Source organism: Tupaia chinensis, unplaced genomic scaffold, assembly GCF_000334495.1.
Source record: "Tupaia chinensis unplaced genomic scaffold, TupChi_1.0 Scaffold138921_1, whole genome shotgun sequence".
Lineage (NCBI taxonomy): Eukaryota > Metazoa > Chordata > Mammalia > Scandentia > Tupaiidae > Tupaia > Tupaia belangeri.
In genome coordinates this window covers 10,663-25,608 of record NW_006198812.1, presented here as the reverse complement: position 1 = coordinate 25,608, position 14,946 = coordinate 10,663, and the positions used below count along the sequence as shown (strand labels likewise).

At 39.8% G+C, this 14,946-nt stretch overlaps 1 protein-coding gene across 1 annotated transcript in view; it reads left to right on the top strand.

The window, feature by feature from the left end:
* The window catches only part of LOC102481634 (homeobox protein SIX4), a 10,867-nt gene extending 4,699 nt beyond the window's left edge, over positions 1-6,168 (top strand). Inside the window, 1 exon segment of the mRNA XM_006161767.2 lies at positions 4,037-6,168. Coding sequence (XP_006161829.1) covers positions 4,037-4,833 — 797 coding nt within the window. The 3' untranslated portion in view covers positions 4,834-6,168.
* The last annotated feature ends 8,778 nt before the right edge of the window (positions 6,169-14,946 follow it).

The window sequence follows — 14,946 nt, the reverse complement described above, 5'->3', positions numbered from 1 at the left end:
GGAACCCGCGCCCCCGCCCCCCCGCCGTTGAGTTTTAAGCCACCGGGTCCAGGACGCGAACCGTGGTCGACTACGTGGGAGTCCAGCAACATAGCCATTACGTTAACTGCTGGTTCCCTGGATCACTTATGTTTGAATCAATTTCTTCCTGTAAGACTGACAGACCTAAATTAAAAACCAGAGAAATGTGCAATTGGGCGTCTATTGCTCTGCATAGATACTTCTAAATGTGTGGGTTTACTTATAAGAGAATAGTAAGTCTTATTTTGTATGTTTGTGGCTTTACTAACTGCAGTCTACTAAAGAAAGCAATTACCTGAATTCCAGGAAGCCTGAGGCCCATATGCCAATTCTTCACTGACTTTAAGCAAGTCTAGATCACCCCCTACACCCCCACCCATGTTATTTTCTTTAGATGGAATGTTTAAAATTTGGCAGTGGAAGTGGCATAGCCTCTTGAATTCAGGAGTACAAGATCTTAATGCACATTTGCCTTCCTGTTAGCAAATCTGAAAATCTAGATTTTTACAAAAATGATGTAATTGTTGACTTTAAAGGTTAACTTCCTATAAGATGGTTTCTTTTCTTGAGAGATTTTTGCCATAGGGCACACGTGTTCTCTGGACAGAGAGACAGAAAGTGAGAAGTCACCCCCAGGGGGATGGCCACACTGCAATCCATTCTCCTCTTGGGATTTTTGGCATGCACGCATACACGCCTAGCCTAAGTTTTAAGTCGCCGGGTCCGGGACCTGAACTGTGGTCAACTACATGAGAGTCTAGCGATGTAACCATTACACCATCTGCTGGTCCTATGATGGTTTTCAATGTTGAGACCAGGTAGACTTACTTTTCTATAGTTGAGATTTATATGAAAGAGTAGAATATCAACTTTTACCTATTTTATAATCTGACAAAATAAGTTTTTCTTGCCAAAGTTGCGGCTTGGTTTCTGGCTTTCCCTCTGTCTCTGTCTTTCTCTCTCTCTGTCCTTTTCTGGTCAAAATAAAATAAATAAAAAGTAGATAAGGTTAAATAAAATAATTCTTTAAAAAACAAAAAAAAAGATACAACTGGGGCCAGCATGTGACATAGTGGTTAGGGTGTTGGACTTCCACATGACTGGCCACAGTTCGAGTCTTGGACCCTACAGCTTGAAAGTCATGCCAGTTGCGTGTGCATGTGTGTCAAAAATCTCAGGAGGAAAATGGAGACTGTGGCGTGGCCATCCCTCCTGGGCAGTGATTTCTCACTTTCCTTCTCACTATCTCAGGGAAGTACATGCACCCTATGACAAAAAAACCTTTAAAAAAAAAAAAGATACAATTTGTTTACAAGTACACTGGCAGACAATTTCAGGAACACACGGACAGACACACACACAAAATAAACAACTATTTTAGTTTTTTGCTGCCATTTAGCATGCTGTGTAAATTTTAAGCCATACTTCAATCTAAGTCAAACATTTTTTTTAAAAAGTAGTTTTTCATCTGTATGGCCTGAAACGAACATATTAGGGAATAGACTAAATATACCTAAAAATGTTTTCTTTTTTTTTTTTTTCTTTTTTGGAGAGGTTTTTGCTAGAGGGCACATGCACTGGCCAGAAAGACAGAGACAGACAGAAAGTGAGAAATCACCTCTAGGAGGGATGGCCATGCAGTAATCCCTTCTCCTCCATTCTCCTCGGAGGATCTTAGGCACACATGCACATGCACCCAGCGTGAGTTTAAGCCACCAGTTCTGGGACTGGAACCACGGTCAACTGCATAGGAGTCCAGTGACATAGCCATTACGCCAACTGCTGGTCCCAACCTAAAAATATTTTAACACCAATATTTCTGTGATGAATACTCTCTAGTGGTTAAATTTTTCAGAAAAGTTTAGTTTCTTTTTTTCTTTTTCCTTCATTTAAAGACAATTCTTTGTAGTTAAAGTTCTCTAAAAAAATGTCTGGAAGGGGGACGAGCAGGTGGGTGGCATGGTGGTTAAGGTGCTGGACACTCCCACATGGCCAACCACAGTTTGAGTCCCGAACCTAGTGGCTTGCTTTCTCACTTTCCTTCTCTCTCTGTGTGTATGTGTCTCTCTCTAGTCCAATTAAAATGAATGAATGAATAAAATTAAATAAAAAATAATTAAATAAAAAATAATTCTTTACAAAAAATTTTTTCCTGGGACCAGCAGTTAGTGTAATGGCTATGTCGCTGGACTCCCATGTAGTCGACCGCAGTTCAAGTCCTGGACCTGGTGGCTTAAACTCACAACGGGTGCTTGCCCAAGATCCTGAGAGGAGAATGGAGAAGGGATTGAATCATGGCCATCCCCCCTGGGGGGTGATTTCTCGCTTTCTGTATCTCTGTGTCTCTTTGTCTTTCTGGTGAGCACATGCACCCCATAGCAAAAATCTCTCGCCCCTCCAAATTTTTTTTTTCTAAAAATGTCTGGAAGGCATAGCCAGTCCTGTGACAGTTATTTATGAATATAAGTGGTAATACAATCACAGTTATTCTAATAATTCAAGAAAGGAGGTCACACTTTAATCCTTTTCCAGCCTGTTAGGATTTGGGCACACATGCACACACACATGTTTATTAAACTGCTGTGGTGGGATTTAAACCGCAGTTGGCCATATGGGATCTGGCTCCCTTAGCCACGAGGGTATGAGAGTAGCTCCTAGATGAATTACCTTTGACATTAGGTTGTTTCTGCAGAAAAGTAAAGTTTACTGAACATCTTATTCAAGATCTGGTAAACAGCCCATTTGAGTTCTGTCACAAATCTACCCCAAAATCCACCTTCCATCAACTGCAAAATTTGAAAGCCTGGATCATTTCACTGTGCCTCTGAAGGTTTAGAAAAGGTTTTATTTCATAGTAGGGAGGGAGCTCTAATTTATCTACATTGTTTGAGTTATCTGATTTGAATATCTCAGCTTTCTATTTACATTTCTTTTTCTACTTCTCTGTTTTAACAGACCATTATAGTGAGAGCCTCAAAAGATACCTTTCAGAAAACCTTTTAGAAAAGCATTAGCTCTGATCCTTTATGTTAATCTGTATTTTAAAAAGCACATTTCAATGTTACATTAATTCTTTTATCGCTATATCATTGAAAATTCAGAACGGGCACAACAAAAGGGAAGAAAAAAAACCTTTGAATGTTTTGTTGACTGAATGTAACTTTATGGTTAGCTTGGTGGAAGTTTGCAGCTTGTCTGTACAGGTTTATATGGTTAACTTTTAAGCCCCAGGGTAACTCATTTTATGTGGTATTTTCTACATTTCCATTTTTACTTTATGTTAGTTACTGAGCAATCTTGAACAAAGACATTTTATTTTGAGTTTGTGTTTTCTAGTTCTAAGTGGCAGAACTAGCAGTGATTGTCAACTAGTTATTAAGAGATTACAAGTTAGAAATAACGAACCAGAAACTCAACTGAACTCAATCAGAATTTGAAGAGTTTTTTTCCCCCCGTATTTGGTTTAGAAACCAGGAGTTCTTATTCCTACCTAGTTATCAAAATTGGTCAAGGAGTGGGGCCAGCAGGTGCAGAGTGGTTAAGGTGCTGGACTCCCACATGGTTGACTGCTGTTCAAGTTCCAGATCCAGTGGCTTGAGACTCATGCTGTGTGTGTATGTGTGTGTGTGCCCAAAATCTTGAGAGGAGAATGAAGGAGAAGGGATTGAAGAGTGGCCATCTCCCCGGAGGGATGACTTCTTACTTTCTCTCTCTCTGGCGAGTGCATGCGCCCAATAACAAAAATCTCTTTAAAAAAAAAATAATAAACTGGTTGAAGTGTTAAACATACAGCTGTACTAGGATTTAGAGTCAGACTTACAACAAGTACAGCCTGGAAATCTTTAGTTTTAAGTGCTCAGGGTGATTCTGAACCAGGATTGGGCTAAATTATTGAATGTAAGTGTGTCTTCATAGATCGTATACCAGAGGAAAAAAAGTAATGTGTGTAAAAAAGTAATTTCTTTTCTTTCACGATCACGTCTATCAATGGTAATCAGTACTTTATTTCTTCCAGGTAATATTTCAGTAAATTCAAGCACTTCAGATGGGAGCACATTTACGAGCGAATCCACCACAGTCCAGCAGGGGAAGGTTTTCTTGAGCTCTCTCACTCCCAGTGCAGTGGTATACACTGTTCCTCATTCAGGCCAGCCTATAGGATCTGTGAAGCAGGAAGGCTTGGAGAGGAGCCTGGTATTTTCTCAGTTGATGCCTGTCGATCAGAATGCATCAATAAATGCAAACCTATCTTCTGAGACTATCTCGGGGAGTGGCCTCCATTCACTGGCCTCCTCCTTAGTTAATGTATCCCCAGCTCACAGTTTTCCTCTGACTCCCCCTACACTATTAAATCCCCCCGAGTTAAACCCTGATATTGCAGATAGCCAGCCAATGTCTGCACCTGTGGCAAGCAAATCTACTGTGACATCTGTCAGCAACACTAACTATGCAACTCTTCAGAACTGCTCCCTTATTACTGGTCAAGACCTGTTGCCTGTCCCCATGACTCAGGCTACCCTTGGGGAAATTGTTCCTACAGCTGAAGACCAGGTAGGTCACCCCTCTCCAGCAGTACACCAGGATTTTGTCAGAGAACATCGTTTGGTTCTGCAGTCAGTAGCTAACATAAAAGAGAATTTCTTATCAAATTCTGAGAGCAAAGCAACAAGCAGCCTGATGATGCTAGACTCTAAATCCAAGTATGTCTTAGATGGCATGGTTGAGACTGTCTGTGAAGACCTGGAAACAGACAAAAAAGAGCTTGCCAAGCTCCAAACTGTCCAGTTGGATGAAGATATGCAAGACTTATAAACTTTATTCCCTCCCCATACACACTTTTTTTTTTTTTTTTTTTGGGGGGGGGGCATCAGCAGCAAATCTTCTCATGAAACCCTGAGGACATAGAGCATTTTCCCACTTAAAGGGAAACACTACTTTTGCAAGTAAATGCATTTAAGAGACTTCAGATTGATCTGCATGAAGATCACAGTTGAATATACAGGTGTAGAACTGCGTTACTGCAGCCTTTTTGTTCACTTACCATGTTCTCTCTTAAATAGGTGGACACAAAGGAGCAAGGTGAAATGTATCAATTCAAAGCATATCATTTAGTTGAGTGAATATAATTCTAAGGTCGAAATGGAACTTCGTAGTTTTTTAAATTAAAAATGTATACACTTAATATAGAATATTAAATATAACTGCAGACCATTAGAAACAATGCAATTGTTTTTGTTTACTTTACTCCATGGGCATTGATAAGGTTAAGAAGCATACTCCAAATTATTCTAAGGGTGTACTTTGGAAGTTAACTAACGTAAATACATATGTAAGTATATACACACACAGACTTCTCTATTTCAGCATATTTTTAATTTTGTTCTTTTTTTTTTTAGAAAATCTTGGTTTGAGTCTCTACATACTTCTAAATGTGATTATTAATACAGGTTGAGCATCCCATATCCAAAAATTCAAAATCTAAACTGCTCCGAAATAGGACACTTTCTGAGCGCCATGGAACCACAAGTGGAAAATTTCATAACTGACCTTGTGTCATAGGTTGCAGTCAAAAAGCTGTTGTAACACAGCAATATTGTATAAAATTGCCTCAGGCCATACGTACAAGATGTATATGAGGACTGCTCCAGGGCCTAGTGGTTAAGGGAGCCTGATCCCACATAGTCAACTATGGTTCAGATCCCAGCTCTGGTGGCTTAAACATCACCACAGGTGCATATGCATGTATGGGCAGAATGCTAGCAGGACGGAGAAATGAAAGACAAGGGATTGTGACATGACCACGCCCATTGGGGGGGTGGCGCTTTCTTTATCTCTGGCAAGCACACATGCCCTCTAGCAGGTTTTTTTTAAGTGTATATGAAACAAATTTTGTATATAGACTTGGGTCTCATCCCCACGATATATATGGGAAAATATTCCAAATTCTGAAGTATTAAACTCTTACGGTATCAAGCATTTTGGATAAGGGTATTCAGCCTGTAGTTCCATGTTGCTGAGAAAGTTTGAAACTTCACTAAAAACTCTGAAACTTCAGTACAAGTGTAAATATGTCAGTTCCGTAAGCAGGATTTGAGTAATTTCAGTGATTTTTATTTATACTGTATATGGTTCTTATACTTAACTTCAGGCGCTATAAACTGAAAAGAAAAAATGTTTTCTTACTGTTTAATTTATTTTTATTGTTTGAACAGGAAGTGAACATAGTCATTTCCAACAAAATTTTACTTTTTTGTAAGATTTTCAAAGAAATGATTTTTATCAGGAGCCTATTAAAGTCGATATTCATAACACTGAAACAGGAAATTTAACTCCAATATTAAAATTTAGGTACTTTTTTTCAAATCTTTGTTCTTTCTTTAGCAGCTTTGATCCAATTAAATATGTTTTCTATAGAATTCTATGTGCCTTTTTACCTTGTGGCCTTTTTCTTAGTAGTAAGGTACAGAAGTGTCAACAGAAGCACTGCTGGTTCTTTCCTACTAACATGGTTAATTTCACTACAGAATTGCTTTAAATCTGAAGAACCTTAGTTTCACTAAATATCATGTATAATGTTCATCATGCAAATAGATAAACAACTAATTATTGATGATTTTCATTACAATGAACATAACAAGCTATAGTTACCATGTAAAATCACTTCTACAGGCTATGAAAACAACCATCTTAAATAAGGAAGGAATATGTAAATTCTATGGAGTAAAATTCTGACCTGTCAAAACTTAGTTATAAATGTTTTTATTCGGTTGTTACACTATGACACATGACCGTTGTTTGCACTAGATTATCATGTTGTCTTTAAAAGTAAGTTTTGGGGGGTTCCTGTAAGAAGCTTGTTCAGTAATTTTATGAGCTAGTTACGGTTTTTATTTCTGAACCTAAGATGTAACAATGCGATTTTCTGTAGTGAATAAAGTTACTCTCTGGTCTCTGAGAAGCAAGGAAAATGGGAAAACGATCTCTTCTGAGGTGACTTAAAGGTGTTGAACATAAAGATGTTACTACATCTTGCTCTCTTTAAGATCAGAACAAGGGGTCCACTCTAGCATTCTTCAGGCCCATCAGCGAGGCATGTTGAACAAGGGCCACAGAGAATTTAACTGTCGGTATTGCAAATGCAGCTTGCAGGCATAGATGAAGAGCCCTATGAAGAATTCCTTTCCCGTCATTTTCATAAAGAACTTACATCCCTTTTTTTATGGAATTGGTGAATGTTCCTAAACTGCTGAAGCGACATGGTTTTTGTTTTGTTTTTACGAAGTCAGGTGTTCTAGAGTTCTCGTCCGCTCTACCACTATTTATACAGCTTGATTTTTCTTTGCGTGTGTGTTGATCATGTTACTGAGATTAATCACATGGTTCTGTAGTGTAGTTTACATGAAAATGATGTTTTCCACCTGATTGCTATAGCTATCAAGGGTTTGTTAATAATTTTTAAATACCAACCAATAAGGAAGATGGGGAGTTTTAAAAGGTTATATATGTTATATAACTGGGAAAAAGTTTTATATGTCTTCTGAAAAAGCCTTTTTTTTTTATTCAGCGTTCTTCCTCTTTTCTCCTTTATGGAAAAGAAAAGATAGCACAAACTTAGGAAACCTACAAAACCCAGTCATACTCCCAACACGATGTAATAATAACCCTACCATTATTCCAGGTAGCTACACAATAAACCAGGTAAGAATCAATGCACATTGTAAAGAACTTACTGTTCTTTTCTATTCTTTCAGTAAAATAAGGGCCAGTTGGTATGTAGCCCATGGATATGTGAATGGAATAAGATAAACCCCATGATCTCCTTGCACAGAATTGCAAATGTTTTTTGCAATACCAGGGCCCAACTCAGAACCCTTGGAGTTCATGTGGCAGAACTTTTCTTACATAAACCAAGGCTTGAAGATGCTGCAAATGCTCCTCAATTGATTCCTGATGAGGAATCAGAAGAGGGGTAAATAACTCCCTGCAAACCCCCACCCCTGCTGCTGGCTGTGGGATTTTTGGTGTGAGCCTATCTATGCACTCTTATTGGCCAGAATTTGGCATTTAACTCTTAGCTACATCTAGTAAAGTCTCTTGTTTAAATAAAAGGTGCATCTGTTCCTCAGTCAAGCAAGAGCACCTGTGTTGTACTGCTTTATATCTCATGTATATTTATAGTAATGAAAAGACTCTTTGAACTGTATACACGTTGCAGTGCCTTTCTTCTGTTAATGAAAGGCAAGTAGATGTTATAGCCATAGATTAAAAGACACATCTGTAGTTCTACTGCACACTGACCTTAAATCTCCCTTTATGTGCCCTTGTATCATGCATGTTACAAGTTGGGATTATTGGGCATGTGTGGCAGCCTGTCCTGCTATAAGTGTGCATTAACCACAAGTTCTTCATTCTTTAAAATGTTTTGACAGATCATCTCATAAGAAAAGTAATTCAGGAAATCTGGAGGGGGGAAATCACATTTACAAAAGCTGTTTCAAAGCCTTCCTAAAACTTAGATGGTAGAGCCTAACAGTTATTTTGTATCTGACTGATACGTTTCATGTTCATTTAATATTTCCACCGTACCTTTTATTAATCAAAGTTGTATAGCATGTGACTCTTTTGGCTTTCAGGATTCTCAAGAACATTATTCTTTTGTTGCATGTACTGTATGTTTAGAGGCAACTAGTTATATACTCAAGATGGTTTTACTGTGCCTTACACAAAGAGAAACTACGCAGAATGTATACCATGGGGTGGGGTAACAGAGTCTTTACTGCACTGTTAGGTGATGGCACACAGAGCATGTCCCAGAACATTTCTGTGCTTAATTACCCAACCAAAGAGATCTAGAGTATGTATGTTGTACTGTAATGGGGATTTATGCCTGGACAATTAAGTGTTTTATTTGTTTTCTGAAATGATGTGAACTTATTTTTCTAAACACTATGCTAAATAAACTTTATATTTATACATACCTTGTATTTTTAAAAAGTTATTTGGGGAATATCACTTTTTTTAAAATGTGAGTAACCCATCTCACTAGTCAAGAAACAGGAAATAATGTTGATTTTATTTATCCTTGGAAGAGCAAAGAAGGGTAAGGAGGAGGAACCACACAGACATTTCAAAGGCTGGCAAATATTTATAAAGCCAGTTGGAATACTTGTGGAGAAATAATCTGTTAGTCTTTATACAAAATTGTGCAATTCACTTTACTGTGTACTCAGAGTGAAATTACCAGATTCCATCCTCCTTAAAGAGAAGAAATGGGAACCAGCAGATGGTGTAATGGTTATGTCACTGGCCTCCCACGTAGTCAACCACAGTTCAAATTCCAGTGCCAGTGGCTTAAAACTCAGGCCAGGGGTGTGTGTACGCATGCCCAAAATCCCAAGAGGAGAATGGAGGAGAAGGGATGCGGCATGACCATCCTCCAGGGAGATGATTTCTCACTTTCTTTCTCTGTTTCTGTGTGTCTCAGTGAGTGCACGTGCCCTATAGCAAAAATCTCTCTTAAAAACAAAAAGAAAAGAAATGTACCTTACTTGTGTCTGAAGAGCTAAATGTGGGTACTCTAAGGTTTAATGGAATTAAATTAAAAGGTCCAAAGAGTAGCTAGATGGCCCAGTAGAACACAATACTCTATGAGGCTGACTCACATGGGGAGGTTCTGGGTTCACATACAAAGTCCTCTTTCAGTACATCAGGCATGCATGTACCCATGATTAAGACTGATTGAAGGGAACAGCAGAGTAATGGCTATGTCACTGAACTCCCATGTAGTTGACTACAGTTCGAGTCGTGGGCCCGGTGGCTTAAACTCATGCCTGGCGCATGTGTATGCGTGCCCAGGATTCCAAGAGGAGAATGGAGGAGAAGGAATTGCAGCATGGCCATCCCCCCCCAGGGGGGGGTGATTTCTCGCTGTCTCGCTGTCTCTGTCTTTCTAGCGAGCGCATGCGCCCTATAGCAAAAACCTCTCCAAAAAAATAAACTACTTAAAAAAAAAAAAAGACTGAAGGTAGGGGCGGATGGTAGCATTGGGACCTTGTTGGAAATGATCTCTTTCTCATGGAAGAAATAAACAAACTTAACAGTTTTTCTAAAAGGTCCAAGAGCTTTCTATTCCCAACCTGATTGAAAGCTCAGCATCAGCCATCTCTAGGCCACTGCCATTAGCCAAAGTCTGGTTATGCCACATTGGGTCCACCTATAGTTGGACTAAGAATTATAGGTAGAACTATATTTGCTGCTTGGCGTGTAGAAGACAGCCTTGATAGAGTGTAGGCCTAGTTTTAGGACTGCAAGGCATCTGATTTTCTATGCTTCCTACTCTGAACCAGAGGGAAGACAATAATAAAGTAGATTGGGAGCCACTGTACAATTTATCATAAAAAAAAGTTCATGTCATCAAATTCATTTCAGGTATTTTATATCTATACTTTTTAATATTCTTGTCATTCAGCTAATTCATTTATAAATTTTTTATTTAATTCTTTTATGTAACTTTTTTTTACTCATTCATTCATTTATTTATTTCAATTTGACCAGAGATGGGGAGAGAGAGAGCAAGCTGCCAGGTCCAGGACTTGAATGGTAGCCATGGTGGAGTCCAGCACCCTTAACCACCAAGCCACCTGCCAGCCCCTATAAAAAATTTTTTTAAGTTTATTTCTTCTAGGGTTGGCAGGTGGTGTGTTAGTTAAGATGCAAGTCTCCCACATGGCCGACTGTGCTTCAAGTCTTGGACCTGGTGGCTTGCTTTCTCACTCTCCTCTCTTTATTTCTGTCTCTCTCTGGTCAAACTGAAGAATAATAGTGATAAATTAAGTAGTTTTAAAAGCTGGAAAAACAAAGTTGATTTCTGACATAAGAGAGACACAACTAGGTCCTAACACCACAATTCATCCACCCCCAGCCTCAGCTAGCCACAGATTATGGGCACATATGCATACTTAGGGAGCGCTCCACGTGAACCAGGAATCTTTCCATCTGGGACTGTCTCAAGAGTATTGTGTCAACACTGCATCACCCTCAGGCCCCATTTAGCAATTTCCTGTATAGTATCAGTTAACATGAACAGCATCTCAGAACATGACTATAGGACCAGAATCATTGAGTGGTTATATTTTACATTTTAACCTAATAGTTCAAAACACTTGCCAAAGTCACTGCCCTATATCAAAGTTTTCCTGCTCCTCAAAAACTAGCACATGAAATGAAATGCTCAATGAGAATTAAAGGTCTTCAGCTTTATGTTCCCATCCTACTTTTCTGGTTTCTCTTAAGACAAAAAAGATGTGGAAATTTGTCTCTGCACATCATCATTTCCAATACAGTAGGTACTAAATAAACAAGATAAATTCAGTGCTATAAAGTCAGTAATGAACAGTAAAGGGACTGAGGATGGGAAATGGTAGGGTGGGAGACTGGTAAAGGGAGGACTCTGAAGAAGTAACATTTCAGCAGAGATGTTTGAATGATAAGAGGAACCCAGCCAGCAGGACCTAGAAAAAGCTTTTCAGATACCAGCAACAGGTGCAAAGGCCCTGCAGGAGGAACAAAATATCTGGATTACAGTGTTAACTCTAAGGGCCATGACATAGGAGATCTATTAATAGAGACCCAGGCCATGGCCAGGTCACCAATAGACCTTCATTGGTCGGTGCCAAATACTTTGAATTTGAGTCTGAGAAGCCACTGGTGACTTTTAAGCAAAGAGTAATAGACATTTTACACTTTAAAATGTCTCTGTGGGGGCAAGAGGTGGCATGGTTAAGGCGCTGGACTCTGGCTAAGTGCAGTTCGAGTCCCAGACCTGGTGGCTTGTTTTCTGTCTAGTAAAATTAAAAAAATAATAATACATAAAATTAAATAAATTAGAAAAATCTTATTTAAAAAGGAAAAAAAAAAATCACTTTGGGGGCCAGCAAGTGGCATGGTGATTAAAGTGCTGGATTCCAACCTGAGCAACTGCATTTTGCATCCCAGACTCAGAAGCTTGAAAATCACACCAGGTGCATGTGCTTGTATGTCCAGAATTCTGGAAGGAGAATGGAGGAGAAAGTGGCCACCCCCCTGCCCTGGGACATGATTTCTTACTTTCCCTCCTTCTGTCTGTCTCTGGCAAGCACACATGCTCTATGGCAAAACTAAAAAAAAAAAGAAAGAAAAAGATGCTCATTCTTACCGAAAACCAGGGAAGTACAAATCTGAATAATAAAGTTTTAAAAAAAGAACTGTCACTGTGGCTACTCTGGGGAATGGAGTTACAAGAGGCAAGAGGACAGGAATCAGGAAACTATTGCCATGTGGTCCTGAATGGTCAAACAGGAAATGCTTCTGGAGCTTTTGGACTGCATATAGGGCAGTTTGACCCCCACGTCGCCAGAATTTTGTGCTCTTTTCCGCTGTTGGCCGAAGCAGCTTCCTGCTGGTAAGGATAATCATGCTAGCCTGAACCTCTGCCCTGAACTCCAGGCTGGTAGCTCTAGCTCCCTATTGAATATTTTCAGAAAGTGCCTGTCACCTAAGACTCTACATGTGAAAAACTTATCTTTTCCCCAAACTGGCTTCCCATTTTTTGTTCCTTATCATTGCAGCTTTTTTTTTTTTTTTTTTTTTTTTAGGGAGGGTTTTGCTTTCGGGTGTGGGCTTTCCCCCACAAGACCGTGTGCATTCACCAGAAAGACAGAGAGACAGAAAGTGAGAAATCACCCCCCGGGGGAATGACCACACCACAATCCCTTCTCCTCCATTCTCCTCTTGGGACCTTGGGCAGGCACGCACACGTGCCTGGCGTGAGTCACCGGGTCTGGGACTCGAACCATGGTCAACTACATGGGAATCCAATGACGTAGCCGTTACACCAATTGCTGGTCCCCTTCGCAGCATTTTTTTCACCCCGTTGACCAACAACAGATCTGGGATTCACTCTGGAGTGTTTTCTCCCTTCCTTCCCCCTCCTGCTCACCTGATAAATCTATCCAAGTCTGTTCTTTTACTATCACTTGAATTTGTTTCTTCCTCTCCATTTCTAGGGTTACTCCTATAATTTACTCACCCATTTCTAACCAAGTTATTCTAACCACCTCCTGCCTGGTATCTCAGTATCTGGTCCTTATTTTGGCCACATTATAACAACACCCAAATGGAATTTTTAGAATTGAAGACTTAGCCCTGCCTGAATTTCCAGTTTAAAATCTTCAATAGTTCTCCATTGTCTATGAAATGCCATCTAAAACCTTTAACCAAATCCCCTAAGATCCAGGCCCTATCTCCTTGTCCCTACATCTCTAGTCCATGACTCTACTCCCCAAAAGGACCTGGTTCTTTCTTACCTACCCAATCCTCAAGACACACTCAAATTTTCCAAGAAGTCTAGTCTCACCCCCATAAATAGAAAAGCTTTTGTCCTGATTTATACCTTCCTTCAGCACTTTTATCACCATAAGTCTATATTTACCTTTCTACCTTGTTTCCCCCACATTCCTTTTATTTTATTTTATTTTGGAGAGGTTTTTGCTATAGGGTGCATGCACTCGCCAGAAAGACAGAGACAGAGAGACAGAAAGTGAGAAATCACCCCCCCAGGGGGGATGGCCATGCTGCAATCCCTTCTCCTCCATTCTCCTCTCAGGATTTGGGCACGCACGCACACACACCTGGCATGAATTTAAGCCACCAGGTCCAGGACTCGAACCACAATCAACTACATGGGAGTCCAGCAACATAGCCATTATTATGCCAACTGCTAGTCCCCCCCACATTTATTTTTTTGGGGATAGAGGGTTTTGTTTGTTTGTTTGTTTGTTTGTTTTCGCATGCGCTCGCCAGACAGAGAGAGACAGAGAGACAGAAAGCAAGAAATCACCCCCCAGAGAGGATGGCCACGCCGCAATCCCTTCTCCTCCATACTCCTCTCAGGATCTTGGGCACACATGCACACGCGCCCGGCGTGAGTTTAAGCCACCAGGTCCAGGACGCAAACTGTGGTTGACTACATGGGAGTCCAGTGACATAGCCATTAGGCTAATTGCTGGTCCCCACATTTATTTTTTTAAAAATTGTATTGTGTCCATTTGAAATTTCCAATATAATGTTATAGGATACATAAAGATACATATGGAACCAGCAGATGGCATAATGGTTACGTCACTGGACTCCCATGTAATTGACCACAGTTCAAGTCCCGGACCTGGTGGCTTAAAACTCACACCAGGTGTATGTGCATGCATGCCCAAAATCCTGAGGGGAGACTGGAGGAGAAGGGATTGCAGCCTGCAGCATGGCCATCGCCCCCTGGGGAGTGCTTTCTTGTTTTCTGCCTCTCTGTCTCTCTGGTGAGCACACCTGCCCTATAGCAAAAATCTCTTTAAAAAAAAAAAGATACGTAGATATACATAGGCACACATAGATAATGCAATGGTTATTATAGCAAAGCAGATTAACATTATCTCATACAATTACATTTTGGTGTGTGACAAGAGCAGCCAAAATCTACTTAGCAAAGTTTCTAATACAATATAATTTTGTTAACTTTAGTCCTATGTGGTACGTTAGATCTCTAGACTTATTCATCCTATTTATGTGCTATTTTGTATTCTTTCAGCTACAGCTCCCTATTTCCTCTCCCCTGCTACCCATTGTAACCATTGTTTCATTTCTTATCTCTACATATTTGAACTCTTTTTTCCCTCTTTAGTCCACATATAAATTATATCATGAAATATTTTTCTTTCTGTGTTTGGCATATTCCATTTAACGCATAGTCCTCCAGGTATATCCATGGCAAGTGGCAGGATCTCATTTTTAAGGCTGAATAATATTCCACTGTATAGATATACCACAGGGTTGTTTTTAATTTTTTTTAAGTTTATTTCTTCCATGAGTAAAAGAGACAGAGACATAAGACGGCACTCC